We start from the raw sequence: 23,325 nt of genomic DNA on the forward strand, positions 1-23,325 counted from the left end.
ATGATCGGCAGTCCTTGTATGTATCCAGGATTCTTGAAGGAAATCTATTTCATTGAAGGAAAACAAGTAGCAGCCAGCTAGCAATACACCAAGGAAATGAGTGAGAAAAAAAGACACCCACAGTACACGATTTGACGGAATATATGCCTGATTACATTTTGCGCTGAAAACTGATTTAACAGACAAAGGAAAATTTAACTTCATAAGCCAAAAATTAATTTTATATATACATCTACGTTTGTGCCACACACAAACACTGATTTACTTTATATTTTGATAACCTTTATAACATGTCGAGGCGTATTGCCAGACAGCTTGCGTCTCGGTGGTCCTGGCAGTTGTAGGCGCTGTTCCAAGCTGCAAAAACACATATCGATTGTTTATTTTGCGTTTGTTTACGTTTTTCTGGTGAAGAAATGGCCTCAACCTTACTTTCACCAGTGGTAGATTATTATAATGACGAAGAGGAACTTGATAGCGTAGACGAAGACGATGATCGGAGTTTCAGAGGAAGAGACTCGGAAGAAGGTAAATGAATAGATAGCAGGCTCACTGACATTCCGGCTCAGTCTATTTGTTGGGGATGGAATGGAATTGAAGGAAAATTGCATACGTCTAGTTAACTTCTGAACGCAATGTTTAAAACGGTCATTGCTCGAAGGCTGTGTGAAATGCTGAAACACTCTGGGACTGGGCGTCATTTATATCATATTGCAGGTTTAACGTAAAATTGAACAAGCTAAACCAGTCTCTCGAGTTAGCTACAACTGCACGTAACCAATTGTAGACAGGGTTAGCTAGCAAATTAGCTAACTACCCAACAAATGCTAGCTCGCATTAAACCAATGACCTATGGTTCAAACCCAAGCATGTTGCTAACCTAACAACAATGCTAGCATTTAGCCGTTAACCTAGCCAACGTTGCAGGACCCCCATAGAGGACCACAATAGCTAGCTCGTTAGCTTTCGTCACATTACAAACTATGCTGGCCGATGCGGCTGCCGCCGAAATGCTAACTGCAGTAAAGCGTGAGCTGTCCGACAGGTTTTCGGCCAAACTGGTTGGATCTGCTAGTCCACAACCATTTTTGAGGGGGAAGGACGGGCGAATGTTTATTCATCATCACGGACCGATAAAGGCTGTCCCAACTAGCCGTTAGCTACTTGAGCAGCTAACAGCGTAACTAGAGTTAGCTGCGAGCATTGACAGGTCCCAGCCCAAACATTGCGGGCGCTGTGTCCAGTCTTCTGCCCCTTTTCCCCCTTTACACCATTCAATGAGACGGGAGAAACTGCAGAGAGTCAGAAAGCCAGGCGGGAGGAAAACGAGGGGATGACAGCGCTTAAAGGTCTGCGTGTTTCCTAATATTTGCGGCTGACATTACTTTTCTTCGCCTGCTTTTTTTCAATCGTGGTGTTTTTTAAAGGACTCGAACGAGCTGGCGTTGGTTAATGTGTTAAATGGCAGATTACGCTGACACATTAACCGATAATGAAAGCTGCTGCGTCAGCTCCATACCACCCGGGCCTTCGTCTTTCTTGCTTGGTTTTCGAAAAATAATATTTTGTCAGGATCGGTCGTAGAAAACTTGGTTCGTAAGTTGATCACGTTGCACTTTGCAGCATTAGCGTACTATCGTTTCACATCATAACTAACCTTGTCAATGACAATTTAACAATCAGTGATCATGACGAAGTTAGACCAGACGGACAACTTGTCGTTAATCACACCCTGCGGCAAATGTCTGACATCCAAGGTGCTGCCACCGTCACATTGGCAATGTCACGAGCCTTGGGACCTAGAGGAAGTGGATGGACACCGATTCATTTGCTATTTTATGCGGGGATCAGTCTTTAAGATGGGGATTTTTTTTCGGAGGAAAAAAACCTTAAGATCTTTCATCGATTTGTGATGGATCAAAATAGCAAACGCTTTTGTAGCATCTCGACACCATTTGCGGACCGGTGCCACGCACGTTATTTGATCCCGGTTAGATCACAGCACTGCTCTACTCCCAACTTTTTTAGTTTTCGTGTTGACACAGGGCTAGCCCGCTAGTTAGCATTATCTAACAGAGGTACGGCGTGGCCTTGTCTTAAATGTGTATTTGGTCATCTGGATTGGCTGCACTTCTAACCAAAATATTTTCCCTGGAAACCAAAAACGAGGCCGTCTTGTCTCTCTTCATTCTTTCCAGACACAGAGGATGCCAGTGAAACAGACCTGGCCAAGCACGATGAGGATGACTATGTCGAAATCAAAGAGCAGTGAGTGCTTGTCATTATTCCTTTCAGTCCAGCTGAAATGATTTGGCATTAAGATAAAGGTATGACTGACAGCCAACTGCAAACTGTAGGCGGGAATGTGATATGTTGTTCTCTGGTTGATTTTTATTCCAGGATGTACCAAGAAAAACTAGCCTCCCTGAAAAGACAGTTGCAGCAATTACAAGAAGGTAATCGATGAGATTTTTTTTCTGCTTTTATGAGTGCAACATAATCGTGACTCAACGTGTAACAACTGTTAGATGAGAAGGATTTATGTGGAAGGGCAGTGATGTAATTTTTATTATTCAGAGACTTTTGTATTTTAAGCATGCGTTCTGTATCAGTTTGGTGCTGTAAATTTGTCACAGTATCATGAAGTTACTCAAACCTCAGGCAGGTGCTCAGAGATTACATCATGCTACAAAGGATAATGACTCTGACTGAAAAGTGGTGTTGATTGAAAACCAATAAGTTTATTAAATGATAACCGACAGTCGCCTACTGTCAAATCTGGTCTTCACTAGCACATGCAGTGCCTAAGCTGTTTAAAGTGTTGTTTCAAGCCAGATCCCCCACAAGTCACTTTAGTGTGCTGTTGTTTAGATTGATGTTGAGTGTGGAAATCTACGTAAAGATGTTGCCCTTGGTAAATCAAGTGAGGATTCAGTATCGAAGTAATCTAGTTGAGTTTATTTCGGATTGGGGCTGTGTCGTGATTGCACAGTGCCAGACTTCATGAGGGAGACTTCAGGAGATGCATGAACTAACCTTGTTTATAAGTTTAAGGTGTTACTTCATCTGCACTGAGTCAGTTAAAGCTTGACGATGTATATGCAAACAAATATCCTTTTTGATAGTCCTTATTGCTAGAGAGGGGTACTGAAACCCAGTGTTAAATGGGCATCGGTGCTAAATTATTAAAGACCGTAGTATTGATAAGATCTGACATTAACAGATATGCTGTCAGTATTTGAGAAATTAAGAAAATAAATTTCCTATTTATTTAGGCTACATAAATGTTATCTTGGGGTGGCACGGTGGCACATTGGTTAACGCTGTCGCCTCACAGCAAGAAGGTCCTGGGTTTGAGCCCTGGGGTAGTCCAACCTTGGGGGTCATCCCAGGTCATCCTCTGTGTGGCGTTTGCATGTTTTCCCCGTGTCTGTGGGTTTCCTCCAGGAGCTCCAGTTTCCTCCCACAGTCCAAAAACATGTAGGTCAGGTGAATTGGCCGTACTAAATTGTCCCTAGGAGTGAATGTGTGTGTTGGCCCTGTGATGGCCTGGCAGCCTATCCAGGGTGTCGCCCCACCTGCTGCCCAAGGATAAGCGGTTTGGATAATGGATGGATGGATGGATGGATGGAAATGTTATCTTGCACCTTTTATCTCAGCAACTTTCTAATTTGCACTAAGATTAAGACATTTGTCTATGATGCATTTTCGCTATTCCCAATCCAAAAGAGAGATCTCTCTCTCAGAGCCAGTCGTATGTGCAAGCCAAGGGGCAGGGTCAGCGCTCTGCCTCTCTCTCAGACGTACACACACACATACACACACACATACAGACCTACAGAGCCTGCTCTTAGTGACAATGGCAGAGAGAGAACTAAACGGTCAAAAGTCTGGTTATACTTCATTGGAGTCAAACCTGACAATGCTTGTTACCACAACTGCCACAAGTCTTTTGCATGTAAGGGCGGAAGCACAAGCAATCTTTTTGAAACAGCTAGTGAAAGTATCAAATACGGACAGAGAAATGCAGTCTTTGACTGCCTACCTTGTACTTCATCTTTCGTTGCCCCATCCACCTAAGGTATGTTATGTATGGTAGCAGCCTGGAGCCCACATGGAGTTAACTACTACTACTTGCGGCTGCTCCCGTTGCCACAGCGGATCGTCCGATGCCATCTCTTCCTGTCTTCTGCATCTTCCTCTGTCATGCAAGCCACCTGCATGTCCTCCCTCACCACATCCATAAACCTCCTCTTTGGCCTTCCTCTTTTCCTTTTGCCTGGCAGCTCCATATTCGGCATCCTCCCAATATACACAGCATCGCTCCTCTACACATGTCCAAACCATCTGAATTTTGCCCCTTGGTTTGTCTCCAAACTGTCCAACCTGAGCTGTCCCTCTAATATACTCGTTCCTAATCCTGTCTTTCGTCACTCCCAATGAAAATCTTAGCATCTTTAGCTCTGCCACCTCCAGCTCCACCTCCTGTCTTTTTGTCAGTGCCACCATCTCCAAACCATACAACATAGCTGGTCTCACTACTATCTTGTAAACCTTCCCTTTAACTCTTGCTGGTTCCCTTCTGTCACAAATCACTCCTGACACTCTTCTCCACCCACTCCACCCTGACTGCACTCTCTTCTTCGTCTCTCTTCCACACTCCCCGTTACTTTGAACAGTTGACCCCAAGTATTTAAACTCATGCCTTTGTCACCTCTGCGCCTTGCATCCTCACCATTTCGCTGTCCTTCCTCTTGTTCACGCATATGTATTCCGTCTTGCTCCTACTGACTTTCATTCCTCTTCTCTGCAGTGCATACCTCCACCTTTCCAGGCTGTCGTCAACCTGCACCCTACTCTCACTATAGATCACAATGTCATCCACGAACATCTTAGTCCATGGAGACTCCTGCCTGATCTCGTCCATTAACCTGTCTTATCACCATTGCAAACAGGAAAGGGCTCAGAGCCGATCCTTGATGTAATCCCACCTCCACCTTGAACCCATCTGTCATTCCTACTGCACACCTCACCACTGTCGCACTGTCCTCATACATATCCTGCACCACTCCTACATACTTCTCTGCCACTCCTGACTTACTCATACAATAGCACACCTCCTCTCTCAGCACCCTGTCATATGCTTTCTCTAAATTCACAAAGACACAATGTAACTCCTTCAAAGAAAGTTGAATCAGTTCATCCGGACACAACGTTTATTGAGAGAAATGTTTCATCACTCATCTAAGTGACCTCTTCAGTCTCAACTGACTGCAGGTATCCCCACCCATATAAACAATACAGTAGAATAACGACCAAAAACACTCGGCTTCATATGCAAATTGCCCTGAGCATTAACTAGAGTTTCAATAGCGATGTGTACTATTCACAGAGGATTTGGGAATGGTTGCACTCACAGCATTGTAAGATGGCGACAGATGTACTCTTAGCCCCCCCTGGTTCCGGTTCAGGCATGGTTATTCCCACTTCACACAGATGGCCTCTTTGACTCCCTGTTCAAACCAGCGTTCTTCCCTATCAAGGATGTGCACATCCTCATCCTTGAAAGGGTGGCCACTGGCCTGTAGATGGTGTAGACTGTGGAGTCCTGGGCTGACATGTTAGCTCTCCTGTGTTGTGCCATCCTCTTGGCCAGCATCTGTTTGGTTTCCCAGATGTACAAGTCACGGCAATCCTCCTGGCACTTAACAGTGTACACTAGGCTTGCAACGGTTTTCGGTTTAAAACCAAACCGTACTGTCCACTCCGCCATTATGGACCGTGGGTTTTCGGTTTTGCAGTTAAAATGTGCGTGAATAGTTGACAGGCGTTTCTTACTGCCGGAGAATGGATTTTTCACTGTGTGCCTGTGTGCAGGCAGGCTGAGACAGCCTGCTGCAGAAAACCCCGCCCCACGAGTAAATATCCAATCACCGTTAGCCCCCCCACCCCCCACGTAACTGGAGCCGACAGTCGATTTGAAAAGACGGCGGTAGCTCGCAGAAGCAGAAAAAAAAAGTCATGGCGAGTGGAGGAGTAGAGAGAGAAAAGTTTGAAGAAGCACCGTCTTCATACAAATATGGGGACATTTCGGGTTTGCTGTTGAATACAACGATGAGGGAGACAAAACAGTGGACAGAAATAATACTGTGTGCTGCAAGCATTGCTTGACCCATGTCCCGTACTACGCAAGTGGAAACACTTCCAATATGAGCCAGCATCTCCGCCGTCACCACTAGGGATGGTTATCGTTAGGATTTTATCGATACTACTACTCTTATCGGTTCTTTTTGATTATTATGCAAGAAAAAAAGACAATTAAGAACAGAATCGACATTGCTTTATTATTCTATTATATAACTTTATATAAATATAAACATATTTATTCAGCAGCAACAGCAGCAGCAATGTTTTAAATGCGTCTGAATTATAGACTTTATAATCAACATTCAACAACAACAAATAAGATAAAAAATAAAAGTAGATAAAGATAAAGAAAAAAATATATATATTAAAAATAAATTTTTACAGCAAAAGGCTAACGGAAGTTCAAACAAACAAGAACCTAGAACATTATCCTAACAGTTCTTCTGCAGAAAAATCAACATATCTGCCTTCTCCGGCAGGAGTCGTGATCTCTCCTGACTTATAGTGTCCCCGGCTATTAGCCTAGCTAACTCCGTATCTATGGCTTATATACAGTGGGGAAAATAATTATTTGACCCCTTGCTGATTTTGTAGGTTTGCCCACTTACAAAGAATGCAACATTCTATAATTTTAATCATATATACATTTTAACAGTGAGAGACGGAATCCCAAAGAAAATTCCAGAAAATCACATCATATGAATTTATAAAAATTAATAACTACCTGATTTAGAAAAATAAATATTTGATCCCCTACCAAACAGCAAGTATTCTGGCTCCCACAAACCAGTTAGTTTTTCTTTAAGATGCACCCCCAATCCCAACTAATTACCCACATAAAATACACCTGCATCACCTCGTTACCTGTACAAAAGATACCTGTCCACACCCAATCAATCAGATTTCAACATCTCCATCATGGGCAAGACCAAAGAGCTGTCTAAGGACACCAGGGACAAGATTGTAGACCTGCACAAGGCTGGGATGGGCTGCAAGAGAATTGGAAAGCATCTTCGAGAGAAAGTAACAACTGTCGGTGCAGTTATCAGGAAATGGAAGGAACACCACACCACCGCCAACCTCCCTCAGTCTGGGGCTCCACGCAAGATCTCGCCTCTTGGGGTGTCCCTGATCATGCGAACGGTGAGGAATCATCCCAGAACCACAAGGGGGGAACTGGTTAATGACCTGAAGGCATCTGGGACCACAGTTACAAAGCAAACGGTCAGTAACACACTACGCCGTAATGGATTAAAATCCTGCAGTGGACGCAAGGTCCCACTGCTGAAGAAGGCACATGTACAGGCCCGTCTTAAGTTCACCAATGAACACCTGGACGACTCAGAAGAGGCCTGGAAGAAGGTGATGTGGTCGGATGAGACCAAAATAGAACTTTTCGGGCTCAACTCAACTCGCCGTGGTTGGAGGGTGAAGAACACGGAGTACAACCCAAAGAACACCATCCCCACCGTCAAGCATGGGGGTGGCAACATCATGCTTTGGGGGTGATTTTCAGCCAAGGGGACAGGACAACTCCATCACATTGAGGGGAGGATGGACGGGGCCATGTACCGTGGAATTCTGGACCAACACCTCCTTCCCTCAGTGAGAGCGCTGAAGATGGGTCGTGGATGGGTGTTCCAACACGACATCGACCCAAAGCACACCGCCAAAGCAACCAAAGAGTGGCTGAAGAAGAAGCACATCAAGCTTCTGGAATGGCCTAGCCAGTCTCCAGACCTGAATCCAATCGAAAATCTTTGGAGGGAGCTTAAAATTCGGGTTGCCATGCGACAGCCTCGAAACCTGAACGATTTGGAGCTTGTCTGCAGGGAGGAGTGGGCCAACATCCCTGCCGAAATGTGCACAAACCTTGTCAGAAACTATAAAAACCCTTTGACATCTGTGCTGGCCAATAATGGCTTTTCTACTAAACATTAACATAGTGTTAGTCCAGGGGTTCAAATATTTATTTTGGACCAAAAATATGCAAATAAATTCATAAAATTCATACAACGTCTTATTCCACTTTTTTTGGCCATATTCTGTCTCTCACTGTTAAAATGAACCTACGCTTAAAATTATAGACTGTTGCACTCGTTGTAAGTGGGCAAACTTACAAAATCAGCAAGGGGTCAAATAATTATTTTCCCCACTGTATTTGTAGCTAAACAATTAGCTAAGCAATTATATTTTATTTATTGGCCTATTCGTAATAATTCGTTATTAGCCTAGTTAACTCCGTATCTATGGCTCATACGGCTTACCTGCAGTGGACGTGGATGGAACACTACGAGCAAAGCAGTCGAAAACTCCGCATTTCTGCAGATTAATACCATGTTTCGACAAAAGATGTTTCGCCAGATTGCTTGTATTGCCACCCTTACTGGCAAATGATTTGTTGCACTTGTGGCAACGAGCGTTGTTGTCATCGACTTTTGAAAAATATACCCAAACTTTTGAACGTTTAGTTCTCTCCGCCATGATGAGCCCTTGAGCAGAGCTGTCTGTGCGCGTGTGTGTGGAGCACAGCACAGCCCCGCCCCTCGCGCAGTAAGAGAGAGAGAGAGATGGAGAAAACGGCAAACAAGATTATGTTCGCGACGTTTAAATTCCTCGAAAAACACAATTGCCACAATATAAATCTCACTCCATGATTTCTCGAGTACCTACCGACTACCGATAGCAGAACCGAAAACGTCGGATCTTAAAAATGCTCCGGTTTTTACTAATTTAGAACCGGTTCCCGTTTAGAACCGGGTTTCGGGGGGCATCCCTAGTCACCACCCAGATGTCTCGCTCTCTGGAAGCAGGACAGACGCACAGGTAACCGCACCACTGAAAAAACAACCATCTATCGGAGATGCTTTCCAACAAACCTATAGCGCCAACTCAGAGAAACACAAAAAAATAACCCGTGCAGCGGGGGGTGTTCATTGCTAAAGACATGCAGCCCTTTTCGGTGGTTGGAGATGTGGGCTTTCGTCAGCTAATGCGTATGCTCGATCCGTGCTATGTTATTCCCTCCTGAACTTATTTCACCAACAATGTAATTCGAAACCGAACTGAACCGAAACCGTGACCCAAAAACCGAGGTACGAACCGAACCGTGGGCTAACTGGACCATTGCACCCCTAACACTACATTTCTCTGTTTTTGCCAGGGGACCTGATCCTTGGGATGGACCAATTTCTGGCACAGCATGTTTTTTGGGTTTGAAAGCAACTGAGACACGGTGTTTGGAAAATACGCATCTCAACTATTCCGGCACTCCTGCCACATACGGAATCACCAGTGAATTATGTTTAGGCAGCTGTTATCGAAGAGTGCTTCGATCGGCTGGTGCACTGTTTGGGCGTCTTAGGATAACTACACTTAACCAGTGCCCATTTAATCTGGCATTTCTGCCCTTCCCCGGCCACTGTGTCGGTGGAGACGTTGTCAGCTTAGTGGTACAGCATCCTGATAACGCCTAGTTTGTGCTCCAGTGGATGATGAGAGTCAAACCTTAAGTACTGATCAGTATGTGTTGGTTTACTGTGAACATAATCAATCAAATGTCCCCCATCACCAATTGCAATTTCAGTCCAAGAAGGCTAACCTGTAATTTTTCACATCCCCCCTGGTGAACTTGATGTGTTTGTCCAGAGTTAATGTGGTTGGTGAAATGTATGTCTGAGATTTAATTTTAACCCAGGTGTTGTTCACAAATCTGAACTAATGGCTAGGTGGTGTCTCCAGTTGCAACCATTCCCAAATCCTCTGTGAATAGTACACATCCTCTGTATACTTTCCTGTACTTCCTCATTCTGCCACCAAGTCTCCTTGTCTTCCTTCCTCTGTCCTGATGACACACCAAATACCTTCCTAGCTGTCTCCCTCACTATTTCTGCAGTAGTTGCCCAGCCATCCAGCAACTCTTCACTACCACCGAGTGTCTGTTGTAACTCCTCCCTGAACTCCACACAACAGTCTTCCTTCTTCAACTTCCACCATTTGATCCTTGGCTCTACCTTTACTTTCTTCATGCTCTTGTTCCCCAAAGTCATCCCACAGACCACCATCCAATGCTGCCTAGCTGCAATCTCCCCTATCACTACCTTGCAGTCTCCAATCTCTTTTAGATTGCATCTTCTGCATAAAATATAGTCCACCTGTATGCACTTCCCTCTACTCTTATGTGTCACCCTGTGTTCCTCTCTCTTCTTGAAATATGTATTCACCACAGCTATTTCCATCCTTTTCGCAAAATCTACCACCATCTGTCCTTCCACATTCCTCTCCTTGACACCATACCTACCCATCACTTCTTCACCTCTGTTCCCTTCACCAACATGCCCATTGAAGTCTGCCCTAATCATCACTTTCCCTTCCTTTGGCACACTCTCCACCACTTCATCCAGCTCACTCCAGAATTCTTATTTCTCTTCCATTTCACACCCAGCTTGCAGGGTATATGCGCTAATAACATTCATCATCACACCTTCCGATTTCCAGCTTCATACTCATCACTTTATCCGACACTCTCTTCACCTCCAACACACTCTTGACATACCCTTCCTTCAGGATTACCCCTACCCCATTTCTCCTCCCATCCGCACCATTGTAGAAGAGTTTGAACCCACCTCCGATGCTACTTGCCTTACTCCTCTTCTACCTGGTCTCTTGCACACACAGCATATCTTCCTTCCTCCATCTTATCAGCCATCTCTCTCCCTTTACCAGTCATAGTGCCAAAATTCAAAGTTCCGACTCTCGCCTCCACACTCCTACCCTTCCTCCTCTCCCGCTGCCTCTGGACATGCCTTCCCCCTCTCCTTCTCCTTCACCCAACAGTAGCATAGTTTCCACCAGCACCTTGCTTGTTAACAGTACTGGTGGCGGTAACCCGGGCCTCGACCGATCTGGTATGGAAATCTGATTTGTGATCCGCATATTTGATTTGGCAAAGTTTTTACGCCAGATGCCCTTCCTGGCGCAGCCCTCCCCATTTCTCTGGGCTTGGGACCGGCACTAAGAATGCACTAGCTCGTGCATCCTCGGTGACTGGGTTCCCACCCAGAGTTAACGAAATTATACAAATATGGGTCAATGATTAAAAGTAACGCTCTGTCCAGACATGAGGGGAAAAAAGCAATGTTAATTCTGTTCTTAATTTGTTTTTTCTCTTTAAAAAATAAATAAAAAAAGAACCAATAAGAGTACTGATAAAATACCAGATCGATAAGCAGTGTCGGTAAGAGTAGTAGTACCGTTAAAATCTTAACCATACACATTCCCACTTATTGCTGGTGAATTTAAGATGAGGGCTCATTCACAAGCGTTCAGTTCCAAAGAAAAAATAAATTCCCGCACACACTTATTAGGAATCAGGAACAAGTTGTCATTTCATATCATGCGCCACATACACAAAAGAAATGAAATTCCCTTTCCCCCAGCCCACAGCAGTGCAACACAAAAACACATATCCATAAACCTCTAAAAACAGAGAGAACAAAGCACAAAAAGAAAAACAGCCAACAACAGTCCTCCCGGTGCAACACAGTCCAAAAACTCCACTGTCCAGAGAACAAACACCAACCAGGATGACTGTCTCAACTGCCGGTCTGCATGGGCTAGCAGTTAGCCCAGCCTGCCCTACCTTCACACCCCGTCAGACCACCCTCAGTGTTTCCCCCTCAGGCGCAGCTCCAGGCAGTGCCGTGGTCCCCGGGCCTATCGGCTGCAACAGACCAGGCTCCCCCAGCCGATTCAACGCCAGCTCTCCAGCCAGACACCCTCGACACACCTCCCCGCACGCCACACGACGACGCAGACGCAGACAAAAACACTGCACAGTTGACGCTAGGCGAGGCCGCCGCCAGACCGCCTCGGTGTTTCCTCTCAGGCAGGGCTGTGGGCTAGCAGTTAGCTTAGCTTTCCCTGCAGCAGACCAAGCTCTCCCAGCCAAATGAAGTCAACGATCAAAATAAAAGCTTCACATGATGACACAAACTTAGATGTAGATGTGGACAACGACACTGCATAATCGGCACCGGGTGAGGCCGCCTTAAACGCGAGTCCGCACCGCCATCTTCCCTATCACCTCTGCATTAAAAAGAACCAATGTTTCGGCCGCAAAGACCTTCCTCAAGACCTATCAATCACAAAGTGCCAGTGTTTAAATACAGCCCATAATTCCATGATGGCCCACAGCTGTGTTGGTGTGTCCATGATTACATACAACAGCTTATGCATTTAAGATTCCCTCAACTGTGAAAACATATGTCTATAGTCGTACACATTCAAAATCCTTTTAATATTGCTAAAATGCAAAGCTTTTTTTTTCAGGGTTCAGGTTAAAACACATTTTAGTGAGGACAGGCCCACCCCAAAAAAAAAGAAAAAATTGAAAACAAAGAAAAAAGATGCATGTTATACATGTATACATACATGTTATATTTGGTGGGGGGTTCAAAGGGCACAAATAGAAAAGGGGCAGGATATAGAGCAGGGGTGCCCACTACGTCGATCGCGATCTACTGGTCGATCGCGAAGGCAGTGCTGGTAGATCTCCATGACATTCCAAAAAAACTTTTTTTTTTCCAATACATTAGCCTATCATCTGTCCTCCATTTGGCATTTGCCTTTTGATTGACGTAAAGGACGGCCAGTCTGCTGTTGCCTAAAACCAAAGATTCTAGAGCGGAACGTAAAACTTTGTTACATTAGGTTACCATAACAACCAGAGCCCTTCTCGACGTACCTTGAAGTTCCCATGCCCACAACGTGAGCTAACGCAGAACTGCATCGAGCTAGCTAGTTAAACTCTCTAAAAAAAAATTCTACTAAAAAGTGAAACAAAACAAAAATGAGTGGGGGAGCCGGACCTAGCAAGAAACAAAAAACGTACCATTTCCATGTGGAATGGGAGGAGGACTTTTTTTCCACCATGTCTTATTCCAAAGGCGTTTGTCTCATCTGTCAGTCTAGCATTGCTATCCCAAAGAAAGGAAATGTGGAGAGGCACTTTCGAACTGTTCATAAAAACTATGACAATGACTTCCCTCCAAAAAGCGAGCTGAGAAAGAGAAAGGTGAGGGAACTAAAATCGCAGTTAATCGCCCAGCAGTCACTTTTCACGCAGCCGAATTCAAAGGCAAAGGCAGCCACCGAAGCATCTTTACGGGTGAGTCACTCCCATCATTAAGCATAAGAAAGCCTTCCAAGATGGAGAGATGATGAAAGAGGCCTTCCTTGAGGCAGCAGATTCGTTGTTTCGGGACTTTAAAAACAAATCAGAAATAATATCTTCAATCAAAGCTCTCCAGTTATCAATAAATTCTGTCACAAGGCGCTGTGAAGTGATGGGCGATGATTTGACACAGCAGCTTTGGAGGGACATCGTGGACTGCGAGTGTTTCTCACTACAATTGGATGAGTCTACGGACATAAGTGATACGGCCCAATTGTGCATTTTCATTTGCATGGTGTTTCAAGATATGACCGCAAAAGAGGAGCTGTTAACAATACTACCCATGAAGGAACACATGCGGGGAGAGGACATTTTTCAGATCTTCAGAAACTTTGTGGATAAAATCCAGCTCCCAGTGTGTAAACTGGTGTCAATCACCACGGACGGTGCGCCTGCTATGGTAGGCCGCTCGAATGGATTTATTGCCAAGTGCAGGGAGGACGATGCTTTCCCTGACTTCCTTAATTACCATTGCATAATACACCAACAAGCATTATGCGCAAAAATGCTAAACATGAAAGAGATCATGGATGTGGCAACCAAAATCGCCTGTTCTATTCAAGCGAGGTCTCTTCAAAGACGGTTGTTTCATACACATTTGGAAGAGGCCGACTGTAACTACTCTGACCTCTTGCTACACACTGACGTGAGATGGCTTAGTAGAGGGAGATTCTTGCAGAGATTTCGAGAGCTCTGTCTGGAGATTAAGGAGTTTCTCCTTATCACTAAACATGCGGAACACAAGCAACTTAATGACAATCAGTGGCTGCTAGACTTGGCGTTTTTAACTGATTTAACCAACACGTTGAACGAGCTTAATTTAGAGCTGCAAGGACAAGACAAAAGCATGGTAAACATGATCAGCTCAGTTAACGCTTTCAAACGGAAGATGCAACTTCTGTCCTCAAAGTTGCAGCGCCGTGATTTGGGAAACTTCCGAAACCTCGCAGCAGAGCTGGAGAAGCAAGGGAGGGCGTGTGCACAACTTGACAGTGCATGCTACACAGAGCAGATTGAAAATGTCCGGTCAGACTTTGACAAACGGTTTCAAGACTTTGCTTGAGCCAATCGCTACATTTATGTGCTACCCATTTGGGGAAGATACAGAGGTGGATTCCCTCACCTCAAAAATGGCAACACTGTTTCACCTGAACTCGTCTGCAGTGGAGGATGAGATGCTGACAGTACAGGCTGACATTCAGCTTAAGTCCAGGGCGCATGGAGAGTTTTGGAACTTACTTACAGAGGAAAGTACCCAAACATGAGGAAATGCGCAACCTCCTTGACGGCATTATTCGGCTCTACTTATTTGTGTGAGTCAGCCTTTTCTCACATGAAGATTATCAAGTCCAAATACCGTTCCACCATGACAGATGATCATTTGGAGGCCTGCTTGAGGCTGGCTACCAGCAGCTACTGTCCGAACTATGCAACCCTGTCTGACTCCCTCCAGTGCAGGTCATCCTCAGAGTAGAGAGGTAGAGATCACAAATCTATTTACCACAGCTGTAAAGGTTCATGCAGTGATGCAATTTCAACATAGTGTAGTAGCAAATGCTTGGTATGATTATTGCCTGTGTAAGGTTCAATATAAATGCAAATCCATTGCAATACTGTATATGTAACACAACATATATATAAATACACACACTGCATATAAATGTTCATATATATGTAAAACATGTATTGAGTATTTTTATTATTATTTTTAATATGAGTAGATCATTTTGACCTGGTCATTTTAAAAGTAGCTCACGAGTCAAAAAAAATTGTGGGCACCCCTGATATAGAGCAACTCTTGACACCCCACTAAACAACAAGAGGCGAAAGAAGCCCATCTCTATGTAAAACGGTTTATACCATGGTAGAATAAACTTTATTTATAAAACACACAGGTCAGTTCTAAAAAAATCTATCTTTGGGATTTGGCAGTAGTTTGGGTTTGTTTCACAGGAAAACCTTGAGATCCAGGTCCTTGTTCATTCCCATTGGTGTTAAGAGTCTCTCAGTAATCCAACATGCTTCACCTTTTAGGAGGGCTTCATTTAAGTTGCCTCCTTGTCTGGCAATTTGAAGTCTCTTTATGCCAGTACACCAGTAGGAGGTCGAGGGATCTTTCATATCTGCAAAATGAAGGGCAACTCGACTGTCTTCATCTGCATTTCTTATAGCAGAACGTTGTTCCGCCATTCTAGTCTTGCCAGATCTGTTGGTCATGCCAATGTAAACTTTACCACAAGGACACTTGATGAGGTATATGACTCCAGCGGTTGTACAGGAAATTGTTCCCCGAATTTTGTACTGTTTTCCTGTTACATGACGGACAAAGGAAATGCATTTAGTTGTGCATTGGCATTGTGTGCATCAACCACATTTGAAATTTCCTTCTGGTAAGGGTGGTATAGAGGCAATTTAAGTGCACCAAATTTTTTTTCACCCATTTTTTTTATTATCCCCAGTCGTGTCTGGCGAATTACCCTAATCTCCCGAGCCGTCCCGGTCACTGCTCCACCCCCTCTGCCGATCCGGGGAGGGCTGCAGACTACCACATGCCTCCTCTGATATATGTGGAGTCGCCAGCCGCTTCTTTTCACCTGACAGTGAGGAGTTTTGCCCTGGGGACGTAGCGCGTGGGAGGATCACGCTATTCCCCCCAGTTCCCCCTGCCCCCTGAACAGGCGCCCTGGCCGACCAGAGGAGGCGCTGGTGCAGCGACCAGGACACATTCCTACATCTGGGTTCCTACCCGCAGACACTGCCAATTGTGTCTGTAGGGACGCCCGACCAAGCCGGAGGTAACACGGGGATTCGAACCGGCAATCCCCGTGTTGGTAGGCAATGAAATAGACCGCTACGCTACCCAGACACCCTGTACACTTAAGTACCTTTTAATGGTGACTATTGGGTAAGACTTTCCCAGATAAAAAAATATCACGCGTATTATTTAGATCATCAAGCATAGCAGCCAAATGTGGAAGAAGGCAGTGGCCTTTCTGGTTAGGAAACAAAGTTGTTGTGGCTAGCAAGCAGATATGGCAGATAAGCTTGTGAAAGGCTTTTAACAACAGCTACTACAACCTCAGTAGCAAAAGCCCAAGTTAAATCAATTTTTATTTGTTTGGTTGTAGAGAAGGTACTGACATAAAAGCACTTATGGCTGTTTTATTTCAAATGGATTGCTCAAACACCGGCGGCACGGTAGCACAGTGGTTAGCGCGGTCGCCTCACAGCAAGAAGGTCCGGGGTTCAAGCCCCGGGGTAGTCCAACCTTGGTGGGTCGTCCTCTGTGTGGTGTTTGCATGTTCTCCTCGTGTCTGCGTGGGTTTCCTCCGGGTGCTCCGGTTTCCTCCCACAGTCGAAAGACATGTAGGTCAGGTGAACTGGCCGTACTAAATTGTCCCTGGGTGTGAATGTGTCGGCCCTGTGATGGCCTGGCGGCCTGGCCAGGGTGTCTCCCCACCTGCCGCCCAATGACTGCTGGAATAGGCTCCAGCATCCCCACAACCCTCAGAGCAGGATGAGCGGTTCAGATAATTGATGGATGGATGCTCAAACAGCACTGCAGTTACTTCTGTTAGCATGCATTTTAGTAAGTTAAAGAAAAATGACCTTCAGGATTGTAGCTTTAATGGATTTCTTCTTTACAGGGACACTGCAGGAGTATCAGAAGAGAATGAAGAAGCTGGACCAACAGTATAAAGAGAGACTGCGCAATGCAGGCAAGTCGTGTTGTGGGGGGGGGGGGAGATCAGATTGAGGCCCACTCACTCTTGAATGCAGCCAAAGTTGGCATTCAAGTGAGCTATGGCATGTCGGCGGGCTACCAATGAACCAATGTTTTGATAAAATATGTAGAATTTTGGGAGTAAATTTGCTGGGGAAAAAATACCATCGGAGAATACCATCCACTGTCATTTTGATTTGATTTGACAAAGGGAAAGCCAACATACTTGTAAGGAGTTGTAGGTTTTATCTTTAATTAAAGCGAAAATCAATAGCTTACTACAATGAGAGCCAAATCAAGTCCATTGTCATCAATCATACACCCAATTACAGTAACTGTTAGGCTATTAGAGCTTGTCAGTTATAGGAATGTTGAGGTTGATGACGCCGTCAACTTCCATGCTCAGCTTCCAAAGGCTGGAAGCTGAGCATCGTCTCACATAACTGGTAATCTTCCCTCCATCCTCTGTCCCTTTTAAAAAAAAAAAATGTATTTCTGATTTTCTCCCAATTTAGTGGCCAATCGATCCCTATTTTAATTCAAACACCCACCCTCGTACTGCATGCGTTCGCCAACTGCATCTCTCCGGCAGGCAGTCTCGAAGGAGACCGCCTCCCCACTTTCGTGACAAGGCGACTCCAGGCCGAACCACTGTTTTTTCCGACACACACAGAGACGCAGTCACGTGACGAATACAAGCCGACTCCGCCCCCCTCCCGAAGACAGCGTTGCCAATGACTGCTGCTTCATCGAGTCCGGCCATAGTCGGATCTGACGAGACCGGGGCGCGAACCCCGGTCCCCAGTGGGCAACTGCATCGACACAAAGCTGATGCTTAGACCGCTACACCACCGCGGACTCATCCTCTGTCCCTTTTTGCCAAAATGACGAGTGTCAAAAGTAGGATTATCTTAATTAACCAACTATGGAAAGGCTTGCCATGCCAGAATTCTGTGATTACATGCAGATTAGCGATTGTCACTAACCCTCCATACCAAAATACTTTCCTATCATTAAACTGAAAACTGTTCCTTTTTGCTACTACTCTGATAGTTACCTTCTGACTATTTGAGGACCTCTATAATTCTACATATGAAAACTAATAATATGGTTTTCTCTGTATCCACAGATTTGTTTCTCCAGCTAGAGGTAAGCATGGCTGATATCACTGAATTCGGCGTTTTCTTACTCTCATGTTAATCCTTTGGCTCAAAAGTTGTGAATTTGACAATCCTTTCATTCCCCTCCCTCCCTTCCTCTCTTGAACCCGTCTCTTCCCAACCCCTCTTTTGCAGACGGAGCAGGTGGAAAGGAACTACATCAAGGAGAAGAAGGCAGCGGTGAAGGAATTTGATGACAAGAAAGTGGAACTTAAGGAAAACCTAATTGCGGAGCTGGAGGAGAAGAAGAAAATGATCGAGAACGAGAAGTTAACAATGGAGCTGACAGGCGGTAAGGGGCGCCAGAGAAATATGAGTCGGGGGCCCTGCTCTGAAGTAGAGAGATGAAAAGATTAGGAAGGGGTGAGGATCAGCTGCTGCTGAGACGGAGCACATTTCTTTTTCCCAGTATCAGTACCGGGGAGTTTTTCATTGCTTTTATATGAGGACACAGGCAATTGCTTCAAAGTATTTTCTCTTATCGCCTCGCTAATAACAAGTTCTCCAATTAAAATGGCTGGCTCTCAGATGTATGGAAATTCTCTCTCTCCCCCTCTTTCAATTGTCATCTAAGCAAATTGCAGTACCCTGTGAAATTTCATGCTGTCTTGATGCTGGAAGTGACTGATGTGCTGGTGTGCATTGTCTTTGAAGGATTAGTCTGTTTTTAAGGGTGTGTTTTTATTTTCTCTCCGTCACAAAGAATTTGCAATTCAAGGTCATTCTTCCAGTGCCTGCAGGTTCAAATTTCTATTCTGCCGCCAATTTGTTTCACGACCCTCTTTCCAGCGGAACCTCAGCTAGACTTCATTTTCCTCTCTTGCGTAGATTCTATGGAAGTGAAACCCATCATGACCAGAAAGCTTCGGAGGCGGCCGAACGATCCAGTCCCCATACCAGACAAACGGAGAAAACCTGCACCAGATATCCTTTTGCATAAATACCCAGGCTCTGCATGTATACAATAACTCCCCGTGTTATTTGTTGCTCCAGGTTAATCTATGCAGATGGTGTCAAACCAGCTTTATTTATGTAAACCTTTAAAACACAGGTTGGTTTTGCACCAAAGTGCTTTGGAAAAACAAACAAATGGGAGGTTGCAAACAGGACAGAGGGCAGCAGAACATGGAATACCAACAGCAAAATTAAAAACATCCATGTCATACTGGCATGGTTCAAAACAACGGCGCATAAAAGCACGACTCAGGGTGCCTCTAGCCGAACGGTTAGAGCGTATACCACATGGCCGCAACCGTCGCTGGTTCGAATCCAGCCAACCACCTTTGTTGCATATATTATCTCTCTCTCTCTTTACCTCTCCCCCTCCCTTTCTTTGCCTCAGCTATCACTATCTACTAAAGGTGTAAAAGTACCAAAAACACAACTTGAACAGTGAAAGGCCAATGAGTAAAACCAGGCTATAAGTTAAACACTGAAAATGTCAGTGGGTTTGGGTGATGCGACGCTTAAGGGAGGGTGATTTCACAGACATGGTGCTTATCACAGCAAGTTTTGCCCCAGACTTTAGAAGGTTAAATTCAACTAACCGCTTTTCACAAAATTGTGTGAATCGACCTTACCATGTATAATAATACTGCTTTCCCTAACTCCTACATACCTCAGCTAAATTATTTACTCACAGATGAACAGATCATGGAGGATCTGAGAACGCTGAATAAGGTTTGCCTCTGTTATTCTCCCCATTTTTCTTGCATGTTTGCATTGCCTTTCCAGAAACCTGTTTTAAACAATATTTCCACACTCTCTTCACAGCTGAAGTCACCAAAGCGGCCAGGTATGTCGGTGCATTCAATCCCCTAAAGATTCGTGAACTTTTTTGTTTTTGTTGTCCCCCCCCCCCATGTGAAAGTTATTTATGCTAGCTTAGTATTGTCTACAAGATCACAGTAACCCTCAGTAAGCTACCTTTCCCCCACCAGTATCCCCCTCGTCTCCTGAGCACCTTCCTACCACTCCCATGGAGAACCCCACTCAGCGCTATGAGGCCCGGATTGAGGAGGGCAAACTATACTACGACAAAAGATGGTATGTTTGACCTTTCACCTTATTAATTTCCCTGGGACGTGCTTTGCTGCAGGTAGAATTATGACCATAATAGACCTTGCCACTAGATGGCAACAGAGTTCTACTAATAACTCTGAAACGACCGCGTCTGTTTGCGCCTGGTGTGATGCTTTTGGTCCTCACCAAGACGTCTACAACTTCGCCTGATAGTAGCCTTTTTTTAGTATTATTTTCATTTTTTAAATGTGCTGTTGGCTAATGCAGTAGAGATCGTTTAAGAGTCAATGGAGCCGGACGTGAGGTGTCACTGCTAGAAGCCACTAAAAAAAAAAATGTTTATATTCACAGAAGGCGGCTGAGCCACAGACAGTGCTCCATTCTGCTGTAACACTGAAGTCAAGTGTGTATGAAAATCATGGACTAGCCAGGGCTTCCAGACACTTTGGGTTTACGGCTGAGCTCTGCAAAAGACACGCAACAATTGATAATGGAATAACTCTTCCCAAGAGGGACAGAATGGGCTTCCTCATCCTATTAACCTGTAATATAAACAGAAACGTAGTGGAGGTGAGAATGCCTGGTGATGTGTGACCTTGCTAAAGGCACGTTCACTCGCTGATCAGAAGGTGCAATTTGAGGAAAAGCAACGAGTCACATATGTAGGCGTTTATTAACATATCAAATACAGGATTAATTTTTGTGTGTCTGTGCATGTGTGCAACACACACTGACAGGTACCACAAGAATCAGGCCATCTACCTGGAGTCCAAGGACAACACAAAGATCAGCTGTGTCATCAGCTCTGTGGGGACCTATGAGGTGGGTCTTGGGTCTCTTACATCTAGTTCCACATGGGGTTTTATCCAAGTACTGGTTTTACATAGTGTTGTAAGGAAATGGTGCGCTCTTAAGATCAGGATGTGGGGAACTAGTATTTTTTGTCCACAGCGACAATGGTAGCAACTTAAGAGTTGGACTTTTGATCAGTGGTTGAGGACATGACAGGGTAGACTTAACGAAAACTCACCCGATAATACAAATTAATCAGCATTTGTCTGGTGGCTAATGGTATTGTCTCATGCTAATTGGTACCAAAATGCACTAGTCATGAATGCAAGAGGATCCTGTTCTTCTCAATGTGTTATCAGGAGAATGGAGGAGGTCATGTCATCGTTATTAACACTAGAACGATCGGGACTTCATTCCTACCTAAAACGACCGCCGGTTTTTAAACTCTATATTCTGTCAAGCTAAATACCCAGTTGAGATATTAATGCATTATATATGTTAGTATGTCTGTTACAAAACTGACACCAAAATTAACATTTTAACAATTTTAATACTATTTTTCAAACAATTTAAAATGGCCGCTGTCCAACACCTGTAAACACTGCAACACCTCGGTGGTAGTCATGGTGCGTCTGTAAAGGCGTCTGTACCCAGACATGTTGGCAATAATAAAAAAATCAAGTTTAGACTATTTCTCTGCACTGGAGAAGGACAGAGCAACGAACTTCACGAAGGAGTTGACGCCACCAACACACGACATAAATAGTGACATGACGCGCATGATCACGTGCAAATTATGAGCTGTCTTTTTGACTGCTCATGGTTGTTTTAGGTAGCTCTTTTTTTGTGCAATTTTAAGAGCATTCAGGGAGCAGTGGGTCTATCTTTTCCCCCCCCCCACAAAGTTATTAAACTCTGAAAATCCAAAATCGTCAACATGACGGCCTTGGTCGTTCTAGTGACGTGAAATATTCAACACTACACCGTTGCAGGATTGGTAGCTGGATCTGATAAGTTAGTTTTGTTTCCTTCTCACAAACTGGTTAGGTGGTAACGTAAATAGTGAAGTAGATGAAAAATGTGCAATGCCTTGCGAGTGACAGCTTCTTGAGAATTCATCCTCTCTGGCTTACCGTACTGAAGGATTTTTGCGACTTTTTTTTTTTATCATACCTAGATTTGGGTGAGAAAGACAAGTGACAGCACAAAGATGAGGATCTACCTGGGGCAGCTACAGAGAGGAGCGTTTGTCATTCGCCGGCGATCGGCCGCATGAAACACAGCCCCCCTGTTTATTCCCTCATCCATCTGCCCGCTCGCCCTCTCCTCATCTATGGCTTCTCAATTGATTTTGACACGTGGCTTCCTCTCCATCATTAAGCCTTCCCCAGTAGACCCACACGCCATGGCTCACACCTGCCCAAGGACGTCTCCTCAGCTGTTACCTTTTGTCCCAGCCAATCAGGACAGAGTCAAGAGGATACAAAACAACGCCAATATTAAAAGCTCACTCTTACTCAAGTAGGATCTGTGCATTTGTGAGGTTTTATTTTGGTCACAGTTAAGGTGGTCCCGATCACAGCCCACTTTATCTGGTCGTTTGTCTCCTCATACAGGCGTTCTCTTGTATGCTGACATCATTCCAGATTTTCTACACCATGTGGCTTCGTTAAAGTTTGTCTCCGAGTTCTGTTCTTGTGGTGGTGGTCCAGGCGAGGTGTCCTTGACCCTCAATGACTCAAACTGCTGTTGATCTGTGACAAAGCAACCACTGAGCACACTCTCTCGGGGGGATTCAATGATTGCCACCAGTCATATCGCTTTATACATGTCTGAAAAGAACTGCATCTCTATTTATGGTACATGTTTAAGGTTGGTTGGGTATTTTCAGATAACATGCCATTTTCAAAGAGTTATTTTTCTTTGCATCATCAAGTAATGGAGGCCACATTTCATACTGTTGTTTTTGTCTGATATTGTGTTTTGAGAACTCAGTGCATTAAACATTTGGCTTCTTATTTGGAGGGAAAAATATTACGTGTTTTGTCTGTCCCAAGGTTTTGAATTTTGTACTTTTTTTTCCCCTTCCATTTTATGCATTCATCTCCATTTGTGGAACATCTGGTTTTGGACAACTATTTGCACACAGAAGATGAAGTTGACTGTGTTGAATTCTGTCGTTTCCACTTATTAAAGATGTTTTCTGTCTTTTACCAGCTTCTTTTGTTCAAAATGTTCTTTTTTTA

General features: G+C 44.5%; 1 protein-coding gene across 6 annotated transcripts; it reads left to right on the plus strand.

Annotated features, from left to right (window-relative positions):
* The first annotated feature begins 337 nt into the window (after positions 1–337).
* suds3 (SDS3 homolog, SIN3A corepressor complex component) lies at positions 338–23,292 on the plus strand. Of its 6 annotated transcripts, none has more exons than XR_008810392.1 (13): positions 338–528; positions 2,199–2,268; positions 2,401–2,456; positions 17,029–17,100; positions 18,235–18,254; positions 18,401–18,557; positions 19,094–19,189; positions 19,884–19,945; positions 20,039–20,060; positions 20,206–20,311; positions 20,639–20,857; positions 21,025–21,109; positions 23,229–23,292. XR_008810392.1 is itself a non-coding variant. In XM_056282177.1 (12 exons), the coding sequence occupies exons 1-12, from the start codon at positions 417–419 to the stop codon at positions 22,353–22,355; spliced, it is 957 nt and encodes a 318-aa protein (XP_056138152.1). In that variant the 5' UTR covers positions 338–416; the 3' UTR covers positions 22,356–23,292. The 6 variants fall into 6 exon arrangements, 4 of the variants coding, with proteins under 4 accessions (XP_056138152.1, XP_056138159.1, XP_056138168.1 ...); XR_008810391.1 differs by lacking the exon at positions 23,229–23,292 and adding an exon at positions 22,257–22,295; XM_056282177.1 differs by lacking the exon at positions 20,639–20,857 and having other exon boundaries at positions 22,257–23,292.
* The last annotated feature ends 33 nt before the right edge of the window (positions 23,293–23,325 follow it).

This window comes from Lampris incognitus, chromosome 1 (genome assembly GCF_029633865.1).
Source record: "Lampris incognitus isolate fLamInc1 chromosome 1, fLamInc1.hap2, whole genome shotgun sequence".
Taxonomy (NCBI): Eukaryota; Metazoa; Chordata; class Actinopteri; order Lampriformes; family Lampridae; genus Lampris; species Lampris incognitus.

Bases quoted from the DNA above. Each gene is read 5' to 3' on its own strand.
- suds3 (XM_056282177.1), top strand. From the start codon at position 417: ATGGCCTCAACCTTACTTTCACCAGTGGTAGATTATTATAATGACGAA. The intron at 18,558-19,093 runs GTAAGGGGCGCC...TCTCTTGCGTAG, and splicing joins AACAATGGAGCTGACAGGCG to ATTCTATGGAAGTGAAACCC. The intron at 19,190-19,883 runs ATATCCTTTTGC...ACTCCTACATAC, and splicing joins ACGGAGAAAACCTGCACCAG to CTCAGCTAAATTATTTACTC.